The following is a 21,110-nucleotide window of genomic DNA, read 5'->3' as shown; positions in this document are numbered from 1 at the left end:
AAGTCTTACTCTGTCGCTCAGGCTGAAGTGCAGTGGCATGATCTTGGCTCACCGCAACCTCTGCTTTCTGGGTTTAAGTGATTCTTCTGCCTCAGCTTCCTGAGTAGCTAGGATTAGGGGCACATGCCACTGCAGTCAGCAAATGTTTGTATTTTTAGTAGAGATGGAGTTTCACTATGTTGGCCAGTCTGGTCTTGAACTCCTGACCTCAGGTGATCCATCTGCCTTGACCCCCCAAAGTGCTGGGATTACAGGTGTGAGCCCCTGTTCTCAGCCTTTTTTATTTTTCTTAAACAATATTTTTATGAAAAAAAAAAAAGATTGTCAGTTGTCCTTAAGCTTGTTCTGGGAGTTCTCATTGTATTATAATATCTGCTAGTTCCCTGACACAGACTAGTCACTTAAATATTAATTGATATATTGAAAGAGCTGCTTTAAATTTTTGTCAGTAAGTGAAAAAGAAATATACATAGGTTGCTTTTTAAAAAGACATACATGTACATACACAAGTTTCTTGATATGACTTTGTGTTTTAGAAGATGTCTACTATTCTTTATACTGTGAATATACTAGCTGCAGTTGAGAGACTTCAATACAAATAAGAGACATACCTTGGAGATATTGCTGGTTCAGTTCCAAGCCACTGCAGAAAAGCAAATATTGCAATAGAGTTACACAAATTTTTTGGTTTTCCAGTGCATAAAAAGTTATGTTTACAGCCTGGTTCAGTGGCTTGCATCTATAATGCCAGCTACCTGGGAGGCTGGGGCAGAAGGTTAGCTTGAGGCCAAGAGTTTGAGACCAGCTTGGTCAACATAGCAACACTCCCATCTCTAAAAAGATTTTGTATAGCAGCTTTGCATGGTTGCACATACCTGTAGACCCAGCTACTCAAAAGACTGAGGTGGGAGAATTGAGCCTCAGAGTTTAAGGTTTCAGTAACTATGATCACACTACTACATTCCAGCCTGGGTGACAGAGTAAAACACTGTCTCAGAATTTTATAAAAGTTGTGTTTATACTATACTGTAGTCTGTTAACTGTGTGACGGCATTTTGTCTAAAAAAAAAAATTTTTTTTTTTTGCGTTGAAAAAATACTTTTTTTTTTTTTTAATTTTTTTTTTTTTTAAGACGGAGTTTCACCATGATGGCCAGGCTGGTCTTGAACTCCTGACCTCAGGTGATCCTCCCACCTTGGCCTCCCAAAGTGCTAGGATTACAGGTGTGAGCCACCGCACCCAGCCCAAAAAAATATTGCTAAAAAATGCTGATGATCATCTGAGCCTTAGACAAGTTGTAGTCTCATTGCTGGTGAAGGTTTTACTTCAGTGTTGATGGCTGCTGACTGGTTAGGGTAGTAGTTGCTGAAGTCTAGGGTGCCTGTGGCAATTTCTGAAAATAAAATAGTGTTGAAGTTTGCTGTGTCATTTGACTCTTCCTTTCATGAAAGATTTATCCGTAGCTGGCAGTGGTGTTTGTTAGCATATTACCTGCAGTAGATCTTCTTTAAAAATTGCAGTCAGTCTTCTGAAACACCACCACTGCTTTATCAATAGGTTTATGTAATATTCTAAATCTTTTGTTGTCATTTCAACAATGTTCACACCATCATCACTCGGAGGAGATTCTGTCTCAAGAAACCACTTTCTTTGCTCATCCTAAGAGGCATCTGTTCAAGTTTGATCAGGAGAGCCGGATATAGTGACCATGTGCCTGTAATCCCAGCTGAAGACAGGAGGATTGCTTGAGACTAGGAGTTCAAAGCTGTAGTGGTTATGATTGTGCCTACGAATGGCCACTGTACTTTAGCCTGGGCAACATAACAAGACACTGTCTCTAAAATTAAAACAACAAAAAACATTTGATAATGAGATTGTAGCATTTCAGTCACATTTTCAAACTCTACTCCTAATTTTAGTTTTCTTGCTATTTTTACCTTATCTACAGTCATTTCCTCTATTGAAGTCTTGAACCCTTCAAAGTAATTTATGAGGATTGAAATTACCTTCTTCCATACTCCTTTTAATGTTGATATTTTGACCTCTTCCCATGAATCGTGAATGTTCGTAATGGCGTCTAGAATGGTGAATCCCTTCCAGATAGTTTTAAATTTACTTTGTCCAGATCCATCAGAGAAATCAATTTATGGCAGCTGTAACTTTACAGAATGTACTCCTGAAGTAATAAGACTTGAAAGTTGAAATTATCCCTTGATGCTTGGGATGCAGAATGGATATTGTGTTAGCAGGCATGAAAACAACATTGTCTGCTTGTAGGTCTCTGTCAGAGTGCTTGAGTGATCAGGTGTATTGTCAGTGAGCAGTAATAATTTGAAAGGAATATTTTTCTAAGTAGTAGGTCTCAACAGTAGGCTTAAAATACTTGACAAACCTTGCTGTAAACAGATCTGCTCTCATCCAGGCTTTACTGTTGGAGTGGTAAGAGCACGGGCAGAGTAGATTTAGCTTAATTCTTCAGGGCCCCAGGATTTTTGGAATAGTAAATGAGCATTGGTTTTAACTTCTTTTTGAGGCAGAGTCTCATTCTGTCACCCAGGCTGGAGTGCAGTGGCGCAATCTCAACTCACTGCAACCTCTGTCTTTCAGGTTCACGAGATTCTCCTGCCTCAGCCTTCTAAGTAGCTAGGACTACAGGTATGCACCACCATGCCTGGCTAATTTTTTTTTTTTTTTTAAATAATGGGGTTTCACCATTTTGGCCAGGCTGGTCTTGAACTCCTGACCTCAGGTGATCCACCCACCTCAGCCTCCCAAAGTACTGGGATTACAGGCATGTGCCATCACTCCCAGCCTGGTTTTAACTTAAAGTCACCAGCCACATTAGTCCCTAACAAGAGTCACCTTGGCCTTTGGAGCCTTGAAGCCAAGCATTGACTTCTCTCTAACTAGGAAAGTTCTAGACATCGTCTTCTTCCAATAGAAGAGTGTTTTATCTATGTTGAAAATCTGTTGTTTGGTGTAGCCACCTTAGCAGCTTTTAAGTGATCTTAGCTAGATCTTCTGAATAACTTGCTGCAGCTTTACATAAGCACTTGCTGCTTCTTCACCTTGCACTTTTATGTTACGGAGACAGCTTCATTCCTTAAACCTCGTGAACCAACCTCTGCTAGCTTTCAACTTTTCTTCTGCAGCTCCCTAAGCTTTCTCAGCCTTTACAGAATTGAAGCCAGTTAGGGCCTTGCTCTGAGTTAGACTTTAGCTTAAGAGAATGTTGTGGCTGGTTTGATTTCTATCCAGACCACTCAGACTTTCTCTGTATCAGCTATAAAGTTGTTGTTCTTTCTTATTATTTGTGTGTTCACTGGAGTAGCATTTTTAATGTCCTTTAAGAACTTTTCCATCTGTATTTATAACTCGGCTGACTGGCGCAAATGGCCTAGCTTTGGGGCTTTCTTCGCTTTGAAATGCCTTCCTCACTAAGCTTAATTATTTCTAGCTATGGGTTTAAAGTGAGAGACATGTTATACTTCTTTCACATGAACTTCTAAGGGATGCTGTTGGGTTATTAATTGGCCTAATTTTAATATTGTTGAGTCTCAGGGAATAGGGAGGCCTAAAGAGACAGGACAGAAATGGGTAAAGAAAGTTGGTGGAGCTGTAAGAACACACACAACATTTATCATTTAAGTTTGCCATCTTATATGGCTAGTTGGCAGCTTCCAAAACAATTGCAATAGTAATATCAAAGATCACTGATGACAGATCACCATAGCAAATATAATGAAAAAGATTGAAATAGTATAAGAATTACCAACATGCAATACAGAGGCACAGAGTAAACACATGCTGTTGGAAAAACAGCACCAGTAGATTTGTTCAATGTAGGCTTGCCACAGAACTTTAATTTATAAAAAGTATAGATCAAGCTGGGCATGGTGGTGTGTGCCTGTAGTCCCAGCTACTCTGGAGGCCAAGGCAGGAGGATTGCTTGAGCTCAGGGGTTCAGTGCTTCAGTGAGCTATGATCATGCCTTGTGAATAGCTTTCTGCAAATAACTCCAACCTGGGAAAAATAGTGGGACCTCATCTCTTTAAAGAAAAAAAAAAGCAAAAGTACAGTATCTACAAAGTACAATAAAACAAGGTATGCCTGCACTTTTCCAGTGAACAGAATGGATTGGAGATCTTACACACACACACGCCCCTGCACTTTTTCAGTGAACAGAATGGATTGGTGATCACACACGCACAAACAGCCAGCCACCCATACACCATGCTCTTTATATGGGACCAAACATTTTAACCTTTCTTGTACAGTCTACTTTGAGTACTGTTTTGGTTGGACTTGGGAAACTTAAAACATCCCAAAAGGGAGTGGCTGAAGTGATAAAAACGGTTGGTAAAAATTGCAGCTGAAATTCTGAAGGTAATGAACATGTTGCACTACAACTTTTTGTGGGTGAATACGTTCAATTTTCTTATATTAGCAAGTATAACCTAATAGACTAGAACCTCCTCCTGTATGTTTCTTGCATGTCTGTTGTCAGGCACTTAATATACTTAGATGAGAAATTGTATAAATGCTGCAGTGTAATAATAGTTTATCTTAAAATTGTTACAGATTGTTTTGTTTAAAATGTTTGAATTTAAAATGTTCACATTTTGAATATCCAAGTGAATTGTTACTTGGAATAAATGCTAAGCAATATTTTTTGCTAAATTTCTTATTTATTTGGGGAGCAGGAAGAATGCCTTATCTTAATTTGAATCACCTTTGTAAGGAAGGTGCAGCTCAAAACATAGGCAATGTTAGGTGCCAGACTTTTGAACCACTGCCTGGTAAGTTGTCCATTTGGTTTGCTGGAAGCAAGACAGTGCTCATTTGGAATTGCCATGTTTGGGAGACGATATAACTTTCATTTTCAAAAAGAATTACAGAAAAATAAACAGTAATAAGATGAGATATTTAAATGTAACTGTGACAAGAATCTTTGTAATTACCATTGTTTTATATTGGCAGGGTTTGTGTGACTGCTCTTCTGCTAAAGTAGCTTAGTAAGTAAGCCTTGTCAGTTTGATTCATGCACTACCAAAACCTAGTTAACTTTTACTGAAATTGACTCCTTTTAATAAGCTGGAGGCAGCTCCAGCAACTAGATAGCATTTCTCTTTTCATACTAACGCAGAATAATGTACAGTAGCAGATAAACATTTTTAATCTCATGAAAGCATATTAGTTTTCTACTTTTTCTCTTGAAGAACTAATGATTTACCACAGTAGAAATTTTTTCCAGCTTTTTGATGGCAGTGTCAAGAAAGTATATATTTCATTGATAACATACAATGCAAATGGACAAAAGCTTTGTACGAATATTGCAGTTGTGTTTCTCACTTTGTCCATTTCCTTATTTTGCCTGTAGCACAAGTGGAAGTGCTGTCTGCTGCACTACGTGCTTCCAGCCTGGATGCGCTTGAAGAGACCATCAATATAGAAAAGAGAAGTGATTTGCAAGATGAACTGGGTATAAATGAGCTACCAAATTGTAAAATAAGTCAAGATGATTCTGTGCCTTTAATCAGCGATACTGTTGAGGTAAAAAACAGTAAAGTGTTTACCAAGTGAGAGTAGTTTGAATCAGAAGTCTTTTCATTGGGGAATAGTTTTAGCTAATCACTTTTAGTTTGTATGTTCTGTTTGTTGCTGATTTTTTAGCTCTTCCTTGTTTTCATCACATGCTGTCCTTGTGACATTAGTGTCATATGAAATGCCTGGAAAAGTAAACCCCACTCCTGTCTATATGACCATTTGGTAGACTCAATGTTAATGTAGCTCACTGCAGTGAAATAGTCTTACTGGAAACAAAGCCCTTTATCAAGAATAATTAACTCTTCCCTTTTCTTTTTGGAGAGGTGCTTTGTTTCTGATCGGACCATTTCACTGCAGCAAGCAACACAATATTCTGAGCAGAAGATCGGGACTTGAGGCCATGTTGCGGAGGGCCAGTGACATTATCTGGACTCTGGAGTGTGAGGGTGGGTACTGATCCTAGCATCATCTTCACTGTGTACTTGTAGCTGTTCTCTATGATCCTTCCCTAATTTCCTGCTACATCTCAATCAAGCCAGCATTATTTGGTAACAGTTCTACTTAGCCCTTGTTTTTATAAATGGGGAGAAGGAATACCCCACCGCTTGCCAGAATCGCATGGTCACAGATCATACTGGCTTGAATGAGAAGCTCAGGAAAGAGTGCCTGCACACCTGCACACACACTGGGGATGGCAAGAGGGTTCTTAGAACATTAGTGCGTTTCTGTTTTGATTTCTGTTAGATGGCATGTGGTATAGTTAGAAACCTGTATGATACCACTGCTTTGGATTGAAACCCTGACCATTTATTGGAGATTTGAATAGCATTAATATATCTGCATCTTAGAAGGTTTTTATGTTGTTGTTACTGTTTTTGGCTGTTAACATATATATAATTTGTGAAATTAGATATTAACAGCCAAGAATAGAAATAGAAGAAAAACTGCATGTGACACTCCATGGTCTCTAGAACAATGGACCAAAAGAATCCTCCCAGTACTATTTTATAAATAAGCCAATTTGAGCTATTTGGACCATTTCAAAATTCCTTTGAAATATTATTTTTAATTACTCTCATTTTTCTGGAATTGGTTTTCATACATTTGGCAACCTATTCAGCAAGTTAGATTTAAAGCAGGGAAAGTTCTTAGGTATGTTTATAAGCTTTAAAAACATGAGGAATTTATATGTGTTATTACTTTTGGCAGTCTTGAAAGGTAAGTAACTTAGATAGCTAAAATGAAGATGTACAGACAGGACAGCTCTTTAAGTAGTTATTTTTTCCTAACAGAATATGGACTCCACTCTTCACTATATTCACAACGATTCAGACTTGAGCAACAATAGCAGTTTTAGCCCTGATGAGGAAAGGAGAACTAAAATACAAGTAAGTGACCAAAAAAATGTGTTCTTTTGTGTGTCTGTTCCTAATTCCTCTTTTAGAGCCCATTTCTGACCTAATTTGACCCTTCTTTATGATGAATGTTTTAAAAATTATGACTAGTATGTCATATTTTCCATTGAAATAGTAGAGGAACATGTAAGCACTTCCCTTTCCTACTCCTGTGATCCTACACCCTGCTATCTTCCTTCATGTATCTTCATGGGCACATAAATGTACACATGTTCCCCTTTTTATCACTCAAGACAACTGTGGTCATCCCATCCTACCTGGGTATGTCCTCATGTTCACGTTGCCAATAATTATAAAATACATCTTGATTTCAGAGATGAAAATATTAAAAAAAAAGGCTCAAAGCCATTTTAAAGTGCCATCAGTAACAAGCTGCCAGGAAACTGTGCTCATGGAATCATTGGAATGTGATAGCTGTGCCTTGCCTTGCTCTTTTCTTTTCTCTTCTAACAGTGTGACCTGGTGATCTCTCCTGTAAGCATTCCAGGACTCCCTTACCTTCACAGCAGCACAACACAGTGTTAACACCACACCTGTTGTCTCCCTCATAAGAAACCGTGGGAGATGCTACCTGTTGTAGTTTCACTTTGATGCTATAAGTAGTGCTGCATTTACCATGACTGCCTGTAACTTGTTGTTTGCTTCTAGGACTTTATTTTTATTTGAGATGGAGACTCCCTCTGTCGCCCAGGCTGGAGTGCTGTGGCGCCATCTCGGCTCACTGCACCCTCCGCCTCCTGAATTCAAGCAGTTCTCCTGCGTCAGCCTCCCAAGTACCTGGGACTACAGTCACAAGCCACCCTGCCCAGCTAATTTTTTGTATTTTTAGTAGAGATGGGATTTCGCCATTGGCCAGGCTGTCACGAACTCCTGACCTCAAATGATCAGCCTGCCTTGGCCTCCCAAAGTGCTGTGATTATAGGTGTGAGCCACCACACCTGGCCTGGACTATATTATTATTGTTGGAAGTAGATTTCCCAGGTCAAATGGTATATTTTGTTGTTGTTATTTTTAGAGATGGGGTCTCAGCTCCCTCTGTCACCCAGTCTGGAGTGCAGTGGCAGCATCATAGCTCACTGCATCCTCGAACTCCTGGTCTCAAGCAATAGATCCTTCTGCCCCAGCTCCCCAAGTAGCTGGGACTATAGATGTGCACCACCACATCTAGCCAATTTTTATTTTATTTATTAAAAATGAAATCAGTATTCAAAACAATAATGTTTTGAAACATGCTTCTTCCCCACTTATAGACATATTTTCAGTATTTCAAATCATTGTTTTAATGAGTTTATTCCCATTTTTATTTTGTGTATATGGGTAATTAGTTTATGTAGTTCAAAATTCAAGATACTTAAAAGGCATTCAGTGATGTTTCCTTCTCAGTTTTTCTTCTCCACTCATCCATTTTGCTTCCTGAGATATAGCCAGTTTTACCTTTATGTCCTTCCATAGCTATATTGTACACACCTAGGCAAGATTGCAAACATGTTCTTCTTTTCTTCACATATATACAAATTGATTAGACATGTGCTCTTCAATTTTGTATAAAAAATTGCTTAAATTTTCATCTAAAGAAGCCATGTTTTTAATTTTTGTTTTGAGGTAAAGTCTCACTGTGTCACCCAGGTTGGAGTCCAGTGGTACTATCATGGCTCACTGCAGCTTCTACCTCTCTAAGTTCAGGTCATCTCACCTCAGCCTCCTGAGTAGCTGGAACTAGAGGTGTGAGCCACCATGCCTGGCTAATTTTTTAATTTTTCAGTAGAGACAGGGTCTCACCATGTTGCCCAAGTTGGGCTCAAGTGATACACCCTCCTTGGCTTCTCAAAGTGCTGGAATTACAGGTGTGAGCCACTGTGCCTGGCTGTTTTTTTTTTTAATGAACATGTTGTAAATTGTGCAGAGCACCTGTTATACTGCATTTGCTGGGTTACAACAAACATTGTCATCTCTGCTGACATTTAAAGGTGCTGATGTTATTTTAATATGTCTTTTCGATTTAGTAATTAATTCTCATTGTCGTTTGAGCTGTTTTCTGTTTTAAGATGTTATCCATTGTTTTCCTAGAGTTGCTTTTATTTGTTCATATATGTTTCCCTTAACATGGTTTTCGTATCTCTTAGTTTATTAGATACCAGAAAATTTAGCATTGGTATTTCCCATTTGTGATGCTATGTTAAAATCTATATATTTAAAATAGTTTTGCTCAATTTATGTCTAAACTGCTCAAAACGCATCTCAGCTGCTCAGTCACTGTGGTTTTTCTTTCTCCATTAGGATGTTGTACCTCAGGCTTTGTTAGATCAGTATTTATCTATGACTGACCCTTCTCGTGCACAGACGGTTGACACTGAAATTGCTAAGCACTGTGCATATAGCCTCCCTGGTGTGGCTCTGACACTCGGCAGACAGAATTGGCACTGTCTGAGAGAGACATATGAGACTCTGGCCTCAGACATGCAGGTGAGTAAAGCAGTTAAAGAATTAGCAGAACATGCCTGTGGAAAGCACAGTGCTTGCTTTTCGTAACCTAAAGAATTTCTGTTCGTGTTCTAGCATGTACTTAATGTTATAGGAAATTATGTATGGAAGAGCTTAAGAGTAATAACGGAGTGTGTTCTTTTTCGCGCTGTCAGAGCCCCACAATTTGGCTTCTTCATTTTTATTTACATCGTTAGAAATTGTTATCACATTCAACATGGTTAAGTTTCTAACTTAAAATGTGTTATTATCTAGAGTTTATCTGTCGATTTATCTGTAGTTGTTGATAATATAGGATTTAATTTTTCACATAGAAATAGTATTATAAATGCTTATTTGATTTTCACACTAGATCTCAAAATATTTATTTAAGCTGTAATAGAACTGTAGTGTTAGCAAGTATGAAGTTCTGGGCCCTTCGTGCCATGAGCATTGTAGTACAGATGGAAGAAGGTCCATGGTTATTGCTTTCTCCTTGTCCACACACAGCACCCCCACCCCTTTCAACAGAACACACAAAGTAAACCCTTGCCTCAGGTCATTTTGTCTGGAACTTTGTGACTGTCGTGTGGTACCTCTTCCTAAGCTTGGTGACCTAACCTCCCCTGCCAGGGCTGATTTCTGTGTAACAGTTTGCCCCTCTTCGAACACACCCATTCTTTCAGTGAAGTTGATCTCTCAGTTATTAAAAAAAAAAAAAAGCAGCCTGATTAGGCTAATTTGTACTGCAATGTCATGACTTTTCCTTAAACTTCTTAGTAATTACTGTATTTTTCAAGGAATCAATGCCATCGACTCAGCAAGTTAGAAGTTGCAAGTAATCTTGATAGGTCATGTTCCTCCTTTGACCTATGAGGATAGGAAAGCTGGGCCCAGGAGAAGTGAGTTTATCTGTGTTCACATGCTTCTTAAGTGCTGCATCTGGGCATGGAACCACAAAGGCCTAATTTCCATAGAGTGCTTTGTCCTGTGTATTCATGTTTTCAGTCTTTATTCCACAGAACTGTAGGGTTCCCATGGGTTAAATCTCTTTGGGCACCTTGGTGACTGATGACTCAGAGTCTGGATGGACAGTTTCCTCTCTTTGCTGCCCCTCTCTTCCATCAGAACATCTCTCCCTTCATCTGTTTTATATGTTAAACTTGGGTGTAAAATGTTATTTCAAGAGTGGATTTTGAGGGGAAGGGAAAGGAAATAAAATGTTTGCTCTAAACTGTTTCTCTTTAGGTAAAGTTTTAAATTACTGTGTAAAAATTTTACAATTAAACGTTATTGTTCTGTTTTGTTTTTCCTAATCCAAGGTTTGGTTGTACAGGAATCTGAAGGGGAATGCTGGGGAGGGTACTAAAGAGCCTTTGGTCCATGTGCAGCCTCAGCACATTAGGGGTCCGATGTTCAGAGAACTACAAAAACTATATTCTTAATGATTTCTAAGCATTTTTTCTTCATAAATGAAAGGACAATATTACGTACTATGCAGGGATTTAAACATTTTCTGTTAAACTTTTTTGATACATAATTTAGTCATGAATGCATAAATACATAATTTACATAATTTAAAATTAGTACCTGTTATTACTATTCTGATTTAATTTTTGAGATTAGTAACATTCATATATAAATTAGCCTTCATATATTGCCTAAAGTTTAAAGTACTGAGCACTTTGCATTTAGCTTACTAATGTGTTTTCATTTCTGCAGTGGAAAGTTCGACGAACTCTAGCATTCTCCATCCACGAGCTTGCAATTATTCTCGGAGATCAGTTGACAGCTGCAGATCTGGTTCCAATTTTTAATGGATTTTTAAAAGACCTCGATGAAGTCAGGATAGGTGTCCTTAAACACTTGCATGATTTTCTGAAGGTAATTTTTAAATTCTTTTTCATAAATACACAACAAAATTCTGCAGTAAATCTAAATCTTTATCTTTTGTCACCAAGAGAGGTTCTTGTGTGTTCCTGTGTAAGAAAATACAGCTATAAGCTGATGTCAAGATGTGACTTAAAAAAGAAGTAGTGCTATAATTACACTTTCACTGTTAAACAGTATTAGATGATAGTTTACAGACATTTGTACCTTTTTTAGTTTTCAAAATTATCGAATGATGAAATACATGTAAAAAAAAAAAAATCATGAACTGCAGTCATCCCTCAGTATATGCAGGGGATTGGTTCCAGGACCCCCAGGCATACCCAAATCCATGCAATACTCCATTCCTGGGGAACCCACGTATAGAAAAAGTCTGCCGTCTGTGTACTCATGTTTCGCATCCAGGAATACTGTATTTTCAGTCCTCATTTGGTTGGGAAAAAAATTCAAGCATAAGTGGACCCATGCAGTTGAAACCCATGTTGTTGAAGGTCAAGTGTGTATTAAGTTTGGAGACTTTATGTGGTATTTCAGGAGTCTGAGAGTTTACCTTTAGCCCTCACTCCTTTGATGTGGAAGCTCTGGTCTCCAAAGCGAATAGCCCTGATTTTTTACAAGTTGTTTAATCCTGAAGTACTGTTGCTTGTTTTTTAGACTTTAGCCTTGAAATTGACTCTAATAATTCTAAGGCTTGAGTGACAGAAGTAATTGTAGTCCTCCCTTTTAAAAACATTGAGGCCGGGTGCACTGGTGTTAGCTGGGCACGGTGGCTCACACTTGTAATCCCAGCACTTAGGGTGGCTGAGGCAAGTGGATCGCAAGGTCAGGAGATCAATACCATCCTGGCCAACATGGGGAAATTCCATCTCTACTAAAAATGCAAAAAAATTTAGCTGAGTGGAGAATGGTCCTTAGAAACTGAGATTCATTTCCTGGCTCAGAGCTCAAAAAAAAAAAAAAAAAAAAACAGAGCCGGGCGCAGTGACTCAAGCCTGTAATCCCAGCACTTTGGGAGGCCAAGGCGGGTGGATCACGAGGTCAAGAGATCGAGACCATCCTGGTCAACACAGTGAAACCCCGTCTCTACTAAAAATACAAAACATTAGCTGGGCATGGTGGTGCGTGCCTGTAATCCCAGCTACTCAGGAGGTTGAGGCAGGAGAATTGCCTGAACCCAGGAGGCGGAGGTTGCGGTGAGCCGAGATCGCACCATTGCACTCCAGCCTGGGTAACAAGAGCGAAACTCCATCTCAAAAAAAAAAGAAACTGAGATCCAGGCACTGGAAGTGCTCAGTGCTCCTGGGCTGTCATTTCTTTTAGGCCGTTTCAGGAGCTAGGAGGTATGTTGCTTTTTGTTCTTTTTTTACTAACTTCATATTGTTATGACCTACATCCAATTCAACACTGTTTCCTCTCTTTTTTTCACATTATATATATTTTTCTGTTTACTTGTGGTAAGAAGTCTGTTCTTAACAACGTTAATGTATAATATGTAGTTATTTGCTCAGTTCTAAACATAAATGAAATAGTTTCAGAATTACTCCACCAATAATAATTACGACATCAGATCAACTACATAATAGAATTGCCTAAGTACATTCTGTCCTTAGAACATCCCGTGAAGAGGTATGGTTAGAGTACTCAGTTCATACTTTGGCTTTTTTTCCTGTGTGATTGTTTTTGATTTGATGTACAGTTAGGTTGGTTGGTTTCCATTTATAAACTTACCTTTAAATATTTGTAGAGCAGCTATTAGAATACATTTCTTTGTTTTTTTTCTCTCAGCAAGTACCGAATGCCTACTCTGCTGTCACAGTGCCATACACAGGGCTTACATATGTGGTTAAGAGCATAACCACTGCCTTAAGTGGGGCCATGGCAACAAGGATGTCATATGAATAAGGGGGGCAAGTCCTGCAATCAGGCTGTGCCCATGGTACTGTGGAGTTTCGTGTGGCTCACTGATTGGGACCAGGAACAAAGATTTCCAGACAAGATGATGATTCCTGAAGGCAAATGAAATTATTCAGGGAAAAACAAACAATACCAAATTTCAAAACAAATACAGCTAGTACATTTTCTCTTCAGAATAATTAACCATGTTATTTACAGTCTCTTTTCAAGCACTCTAATAAAAGAAATAATGTCTGTACCTTGTCCCTGTAAATATTTTTATTTTGTTACTTTAGCTTCTTCATATTGACAAAAGAAGAGAATATCTTTATCAACTTCAGGAGTTTTTGGTGACAGATAATAGTAGAAATTGGCGCTTTCGAGCTGAACTGGCTGAGTAAGTTCTAACCATTTATTAGATTATGTTTTGGAGGGGCGTATATTTACTTCGTTTTTACCTTTCCTCAGTTTGTTCATTACTTTGTGTAGATCCAAGTTTCTGTGTGGTATTCTAGCCCTTTAACACTTCCTGTAGTACATGTCTTACTGGCAGTGAATTTCTTCAGCTTTTTTTTTCTTGAAAATGTCTTTAGTTTATCTTTATACTATTTTTATGGTGAAATACACATAGCCAAATTGGCTGTTGATGACATTTAGTACTTCCACAGTGTTGTGCAACCATTCCCACTATCTACTTCTAAAATGTTAATCCTCCCAAAAAGGAAAACTCATGCCAAATAAGCATCTCCTATCTGTGGATTTGCCTGTTGTGGACATTTCACCCAAGTGGAATCATATAACATTTGGCCTTTTGTGCTTGGTTTCTTCATTTAACAGTGTTTTCAGTGGTCTTCCATGTTGTAGCCTCTAGCTGAACTTGCCTGCCTTTTTGTGGTTGAGTAATAGTCCACTCTGTGGATATACCACATTTGTTTAATGCATTCGTCTGTTGAGGAACATTTTGGTTGGGTGTGTAGTCTTTTGTGAATAGTGCTAGTAGGAACATTATGTACAAGCTTTAATATTTGAAATCATTTTCAGTTCTTTTGAGGTGGATTTGCAAGACTTATGGTAATTCTGTGTTTAATTTCTTGAGGAACTGCCAAGCTTTTCCACGTAGCTGTATCATTTTACATTCCCATCAGTAATGTATAGGAGTTCCCATTTTTCTACGTCCTTCTTAACACCTATTTTCCTATTACATTTTAAAAATGTTTTTAATTGACCAAATAATAATCGTGCATATTTACGAGGTACATAATGATGTTGCATACATATCAGATAGTGGTCAGATAAGGGCAGTTAGCATATCCATGACTTACTTACCATTTATAGCTGTTCTGCTGGGTGTGGAATAGCACCTCGTTGTGGTGTGATTTGCATTTCCCTAATGACTAATGATGTTGAACACTTTTTCATAAGCCTGTCAACCATTTGTATATATTTTGTGGAGAAATGTTTATTCAAGTCTGTTGCTCATTTTTAAATTGGGTTGTTCATCTTGGGTTGTTGAGTTGTAAGAGTTCTTTATATCTTTTGGATTATAGACCTCACCTGCATTTTCAAATGACGTCTTTGCTGAGTATCGAATGTGGGGCTAACAGTTTGTCTTTCAGTATAAAGATGCCACTCCACTGAGTTCTGGCTTACCCACTTCTGACTTGAAATGCACACCTCTGCTTCTGCCATGTAATAAAGGGGTGTGAGTCCATCTAGTCAGGATCAAGCTGGATTTGCGTTTTGTTGTTGTTGTGGTTACCTTCAGTGTACTTTGGGCTTCAGTTTTTCTCACTGTGGCCTGCCACTACCATTGCCATTTGCTGCAGGTAGGAGCTAGGGTACCAGTGGACTTCTAGTGTGGGTATTCTACCCAGCACTCAGCTGTCCCTGGACCCCTGTATAATGGGTGGGACCTCCTATCTATGACTCCCTGCAGCTTCTCCTGGAATAAGGAGCATAGTTCTCTCCCCAGCTGCAGTGTCTTTACTGGGCCCATGGAGTGGACAGGCTTTGGGCCCCTCCACCAGCAGCTTAAGCCTTTTGCTTTGCATGAGAAAAAGACTCAGCAGAGTGCTTGATGATTCATGGCTGTCCCGTCAGTCTCTTCTTCTGCCTGCTCTGGTATATCTCTCCTGTTTCCAGGCTGGAGTGCAGTGGTGTGATCTTGGCTCACCTCAACCTCCACCTCCTGGGTTCGAGTGATTCTCCTGCCTCAGCCTCCCAAGTAGGTGGGACTACGGGCTTGTGCCACGACGTCCAGCTGATTTTTGTACTTTTAGTAGAGATGAGATTTAACCTGGCCCTGGCTGTCTTTCTTGAAGCACCCATGAGAGGCAGGTACCCTGTGGAAGTTGGAAGGTTTGCCCAGGAATCTTAGCTTCCTGTGTCGGGCACATCTGGCTTTGTTTGAGCCACCCGACGCTCATGCCGACTCACGTGCCATCCACCACTACCTGGCCCTGGGTATCTGGCTGCAAGTCGAGCTGATTTCTCCCCACCCTGTTATGTGCCAGCAGGTGCCCTGACCATCCGGGCTCTGCTGAGGGGCAGCTCTCTTTCCCCTCTTGGGAAGTTAGGTTATTTGGGTGCCTTGCAACCCACGCTCTCTGATGAGCTCAAAAAAAGATCCTGGGGCTGGCTGTGGTGGCTCACGCCTGTAATCTCAGCATTTTGGGAGGCTGAGGCGGGCAGATCACCAGGTCAAGGGATTGAAACCATCCTGGCCAACATGGTGAAGCCTTCTCTACTAAAAAATACAAAAATTAGCTGGGCATGGTGGCACGTGCCTGTAATTGCAGCTACTTGGGAGGCTGAGGCAGGAGAATTGGTTGAACCCAAGAAGCAGAGGTTTCAGCAAGCTGAGATTGCGCCACTACACTCCAGCCTGGCAACAGAGGGAGACTCCATCTCAAAAAAAAAAGATCTTGAAATTTATGTAGCTTTTTCTACTGTAGGGTCATTCTTTGCAGTTTTCTGCTTTCCAAGCAGAAACTGATGTCCTGTTTGGAATTTTTATTCTGAACTTTGTCAGAAAATAAGTGTATCTCTTTGAGGATGTGTGTTTGTATACACAGGTGCATTTATCATTGCATAATCTATATTCATTTTACAGTTGACTTTCTGTTTATTAGAAATGTAAGTCATCTTGAACATAAAATCTGAAAGGCAAATGTTTCACATCCAAGATATTTCTTTAAGGATGCCATTGAAGCTATTCACGTTAGCCTGGCGAGTGTCATAGAAGTCTCAGGTCCCCTCATATGTGATGAGAAAGTTGCTGGAGGACGCCCTCCCCCTGATATCCCTAGCAGCAGGTACACAACAGGCTCCCTCCTTCATCGGGGACTTCTTACTGAGAAACTGATTTGTAGATGGAAGCTTCTCAGCACATTCTCAACTATGACCATGGATCAATGTGGGCCATGTTCCAGTTGAACATACTAGGAAATGCTTTGCTCTGTCTCAGTCTCCATGGACACAGAACTCTACAGCTTTTGTTTTCCTTACACTCTAAGGAACTCAAATAGCATGTAAATGCATTTCCAGATACACAGAGACTAGAGGTAATTCTGCACAGGAGAAGTCTGCTTAATTGCTCCTCTTTGCATGTGTTTGAGACAAATGCTCAGTATCCAGTATTATACATTATTTAGATGAGTAACCTGTTTTCATTTGTCTTGCTGATTTTTAAACGTTGTCTTTTTGTAATTCCTTTTTGTAGACAGCTGATTTTACTTCTAGAGTTATACAGTCCCAGAGATGTTTATGACTATTTACGTCCCATTGCTCTGAATCTGTGTGCAGACAAAGTTTCTTCTGTTCGTTGGATTTCCTACAAGTTGGTATGTATTGAACCTTTAAAATTTTAGATCAGCAAACTCTAAGATACTAGGATGGAAGCTGTTCTTAACTTCTCCATGCTCCCCATCCCAGGTCAGCGAGATGGTGAAGAAGCTGCATGCAGCAACACCACCAACATTCGGAGTGGACCTCATCAATGAGCTTGTGGAGAACTTTGGCAGATGTCCCAAGTGGTCTGGTCGGCAAGCTTTTGTCTTTGTCTGCCAGGTAAGCAAGGCCCTAGGCTTACCTGTTTGTGAGGTTTTCTCCTAGAAGAATGTTTCTTCTTTAACTTCCTACCTCTCTGTCACCCTGTTCCTTATTCTTTTGTGTGTGTGTGTGTGTGTGTGTGTGTGTGTGTGTGTGTGTGTGTGTGTGTGTATTGCATTTTACATTCTGGGGTACATGTAAAGAACATGCAGGATTGTTACATAGGTACATACNTTTTACATTCTGGGGTACATGTAAAGAACATGCAGGATTGTTACATAGGTACATACATGGCAATGTCGTTTGCTGCCTCCATCCCCATCACCTGTATCAGGCATTTCTCCCGATGTTATCCCTACCCCTCACTGTCCCTCCCCTAGTGCCCCAGCAAGGACCTCAGTGTGTGATGCTGCCTTCCCTGTGTCCATGTGTTCTCACTGTTCAACACCCTCCTATGAGTGAGAACATGTGGTGTTTGATTTTCTGTTCTTGTGTCAGTTTGCTGAGAATGATGGTTTCCAGATTCATCCATGTCCCTACAGAGGACACGAACTCATTGTTTTTTATGGCTGCATAGTATTCCATGGTGTATATGTGCCACATTTTCCCAGTCCAGTCTATCATCGATGGGCATTTGGGTTGGTTCCAAGTCTTTGCTATTGTAAACAGTGCTACAATGAACATATGTATGCATGTGTCCTTATATAGAACGATTTATAATCCCCTTTGGATATATACCCAGTAATGGGATTTCTGGGTCAAATGGAATTTCTATTTCTAGGTCTTTGAGGAATCGCCACACTGTCTTCCACAATGGTTGAGCTAATTTACACTCCCAGCAACTGTGTAAAAGTGTTCCTATTTCTCCATATCCTCTCCAGCATCTGTTGTCTCCAGATTTTTTAATGATCGCCATTCTAACTGGCGTGAGATGGTATCTCAATGTAGTTTTGATTTGCATTTCTCTAATGACCAGTGATGAAGAGCATTTTTTCATGTTTGTTGGCCTCATATATGTCTTCTTTTGTAAAGTGTCTGTTCATGTCCTTTGCCCACTTTTGAATGGGTTTGTTTGTTTGTTTTCTTGTAAATCTGTTTTAGTTCTTTGTAGATTCTAGATATAAGTCCTTTGTCAGATAGGTAGACTGCAAAAATTTTTTCCCATTCTGTTGTTTGCCCATTCACTCTAATGATTGTTTCTTTTGCTGTGCAAAAGCTCTGGAGTGTAATTACATCCCATTTGTCTATTTTGGCTTTTGTTGGCAATGCTTTTGGTGTTTTAGTCATGAAGTCCTTGCCTAAGCCTATGTTCTGAATGGTTTTGCCTAGGTTTTCTTCTAAGGTTTTTATGGTGTTAGGTCTTATGTTTAAGTCTTTAATCCATCTGGAGTTAATTTTAGTGTAAGGTGTCAGGAAGGGGTCCAATTTCTGCTTTCTGCACATGGCTAGCCAGTTTTCCCAACACCATTTATTAAACAGGGAATCCTTTCCCCATTGCATGTTTTTGTCAGGTTTGTCAAAGATCAGATGGTTGTAGATATGTGGCATTGCCTCTGAGGCCTCTGTTCTGTTCCATTGGTCTACATCTCTGTTTTGGTACCAATACCATGCTGTTTTGATTACTGTAGCCTTGTAGTATAGTTTGAAGTAAGGTAGTGTGATGCCTCCAGCTTTGTACTTTCTGCTTAGAATTGACTTGGCTGTGCGGGCTCTCTTTTGGTTCCATATGAAGTTTAAGGTGGTTTTTTCCAGTTCCGTGAAGAAGGTCATTGGTAGCTTGATGGGGATAGTGTTCAATCTGTAAATTACTTTGGACAGTATGGCCATTTTCGTAATATTAATTCTTCCTAACCATGAGCATGGAATGTTTTTCCATGTTTGTGTCCTCTCTTATTTTGTTGAGCAGGGGTTTGTAGTACTCCTTGAAGAGGTCCTTTATATCCTTTGCTAGTTGTATTCCTAGGTATTTTCTTCTCTTTGTAGCAACTGTGAATGGCAGTTATTCTTGATTTGGCTGTCTTTAAGTCTGTTACTGGTGTATAGGAATGTGTGTGGTTTTTGCACATTGATTTTGTATCCTGAGATTTTGCTGAAGTTGCTTATCAGCTTCAGGAGATTTTGGGCTGAGACGATAGGGTCTTCTAAATGTACAATCATGTCATCTACAAATAGAGACAGTTTGACTTCCTCCTTTCCTGTTTGAATACCCGTTATTTCTTTTTCTTGCCTGATTGCTCTGGCCAGAACTTCCAATACTATGTTGAATAGGAGTGGTGAGAGAGGGCATCCTTGCCTAGTGCCAGATTTCCAAGGGAATGCTTCCAGTTTTTGCCCATTCAGTATGATATTGGTTGTGCGTTTGTCATAAATAGGTTTTATTATTTTGAGATATGTTCCATTAATACCTATTGACAGTTTTTAGCATAAATGGCTGTTGAATTGTTGAAAGCCTTCTCTGCACCTGTTGAGATAATCGTGGTTTTTGTCTTTGGTTCTGTTTATGTGCTGAATTACGTTTATAGACTTGCGTATGTTGAACCAGCCTTGCATCCCTGGGATGAAGCCTACTTGGTGATGGTGAATAAGCTTTTTGATGTCCTGTTGCAGTCGGAATCCAAATCACAAAATGATTTGGGGGAGGATTCCCTCTTTTTGTATTGTTTGGAATAGTTTCAGAAGGAGTGGTACCAGCTCCTCTTTGTATGTCTAGTAGAATTCGGCTGTGAACCCATCTGGACCTGGGCTTTTTTTGGTTGGTAAGCTATTAATTGCTGCCTCAACTTCTGCCCTTGTTATTGGTCTGTTTAAGGTTTTGACTTCTTCCGCATTTAGGCTTGGGAGGATGCAAGTGTCCAGGAATTTATCCATTTATTCCAGGTTTACTAGTTTATGTGCATAGAGTTGTTTGTAGTAATCTCTGATGGTGGTTTGTATTTCTGTGGAATCTGTGGTGATAGCCCCTTTATTGTTTTTTATTGCATCTATTTGATTATTCTCCCTTTTCTTTATTATTAATCTGACTAGTGGTCTGTCTATTTTGTTGATCTTTTTCGAAAAACCAGCTCCTGGATTTACTGATTTTTTTGAAGAGTTTTTTGTGTCTCTGTGTCCTTCAGTTCTGCTCTGATCTTAGTTATTTCTTATCTTATACCAGCTTTTGAGTTTTTTTGATCTTGCTCCTCTAGCTCTTTCAATTTTGATGATAGGGTGTCGATTTTAGATCTTTCCTTGCTTCTCATGTGGGCATTTATTGCTATAAATTTTCCTCCAGACACTGCTTTAAATATGTCCCAGAGATTCTGGTACGTTTGTCTTCGCATTGGTTTCAAAGACCATCTTTATTTCTGCCTTCATTTCATTGTTTATCCAGTCAACATTCAAGAGCCAGTTGTTCAGTTTCCTTGAAGTTGGGCGGTTCTGAGTTAGTTTCTGAATTCTGAGTTCTAATTTGATTGCACTGTGGTCTGAGAGACTTGTTTGTTATGATTTCCGTTCTTTTGCATTTGCTGAGGAATGATTTACTTCCAATTATGTGGGCAGTTTTAGAGTAGGTGTGATGTGGTGCTGAGAAGAATGTATATTCCGTGGATTTAGGGTGGAGAGTTCTGTGCATGTCCATTAGGTTTGCTTGGTCCAGGTCTGAGTTCAAGTCCTGGATATCCTTGTTAATTTTCTGTCTCATTGATCTGTCTAATATTGACAGTGGAGTGTTAAAGTCTCCCAGTATTATTGTGTGGGATTCTAAGTCTCTTTGTAGGTCATTAAGAACTTGCTTTATGTATCTGGGTGCTCCTGCATGGGGTGCATGTATATTTAGGATCGTTAGCTCTTCTTGTTGCATTGATCCTTTTACCA

General features: G+C 39.5%; 1 protein-coding gene across 1 annotated transcript in view; it reads left to right on the top strand.

Annotated features, from left to right (window-relative positions):
• The window catches only part of LOC108314844 (serine/threonine-protein phosphatase 4 regulatory subunit 1), a 41,657-nt gene that overhangs the window by 15,485 nt on the left and 5,062 nt on the right, over positions 1–21,110 (top strand). Inside the window, exons 6-12 of the mRNA XM_017543949.2 lie at positions 5,381–5,553; positions 6,840–6,935; positions 9,240–9,425; positions 11,145–11,306; positions 13,502–13,602; positions 16,927–17,047; positions 17,139–17,273. Coding sequence (XP_017399438.1) covers positions 5,381–5,553; positions 6,840–6,935; positions 9,240–9,425; positions 11,145–11,306; positions 13,502–13,602; positions 16,927–17,047; positions 17,139–17,273 — 974 coding nt within the window. The remainder of the gene's footprint in view (positions 1–5,380; positions 5,554–6,839; positions 6,936–9,239; positions 9,426–11,144; positions 11,307–13,501; positions 13,603–16,926; positions 17,048–17,138; positions 17,274–21,110) is intronic.

The sequence above is a fragment of the Cebus imitator genome, unplaced genomic scaffold (assembly GCF_001604975.1).
Source record: "Cebus imitator isolate Cc_AM_T3 unplaced genomic scaffold, Cebus_imitator-1.0 Scaffold162, whole genome shotgun sequence".
In the NCBI taxonomy this organism is placed as follows: Eukaryota; Metazoa; Chordata; class Mammalia; order Primates; family Cebidae; genus Cebus; species Cebus imitator.
Note: the sequence above shows the minus strand (reverse complement) of the source record. Positions and strands in the feature narration are given on the sequence as shown.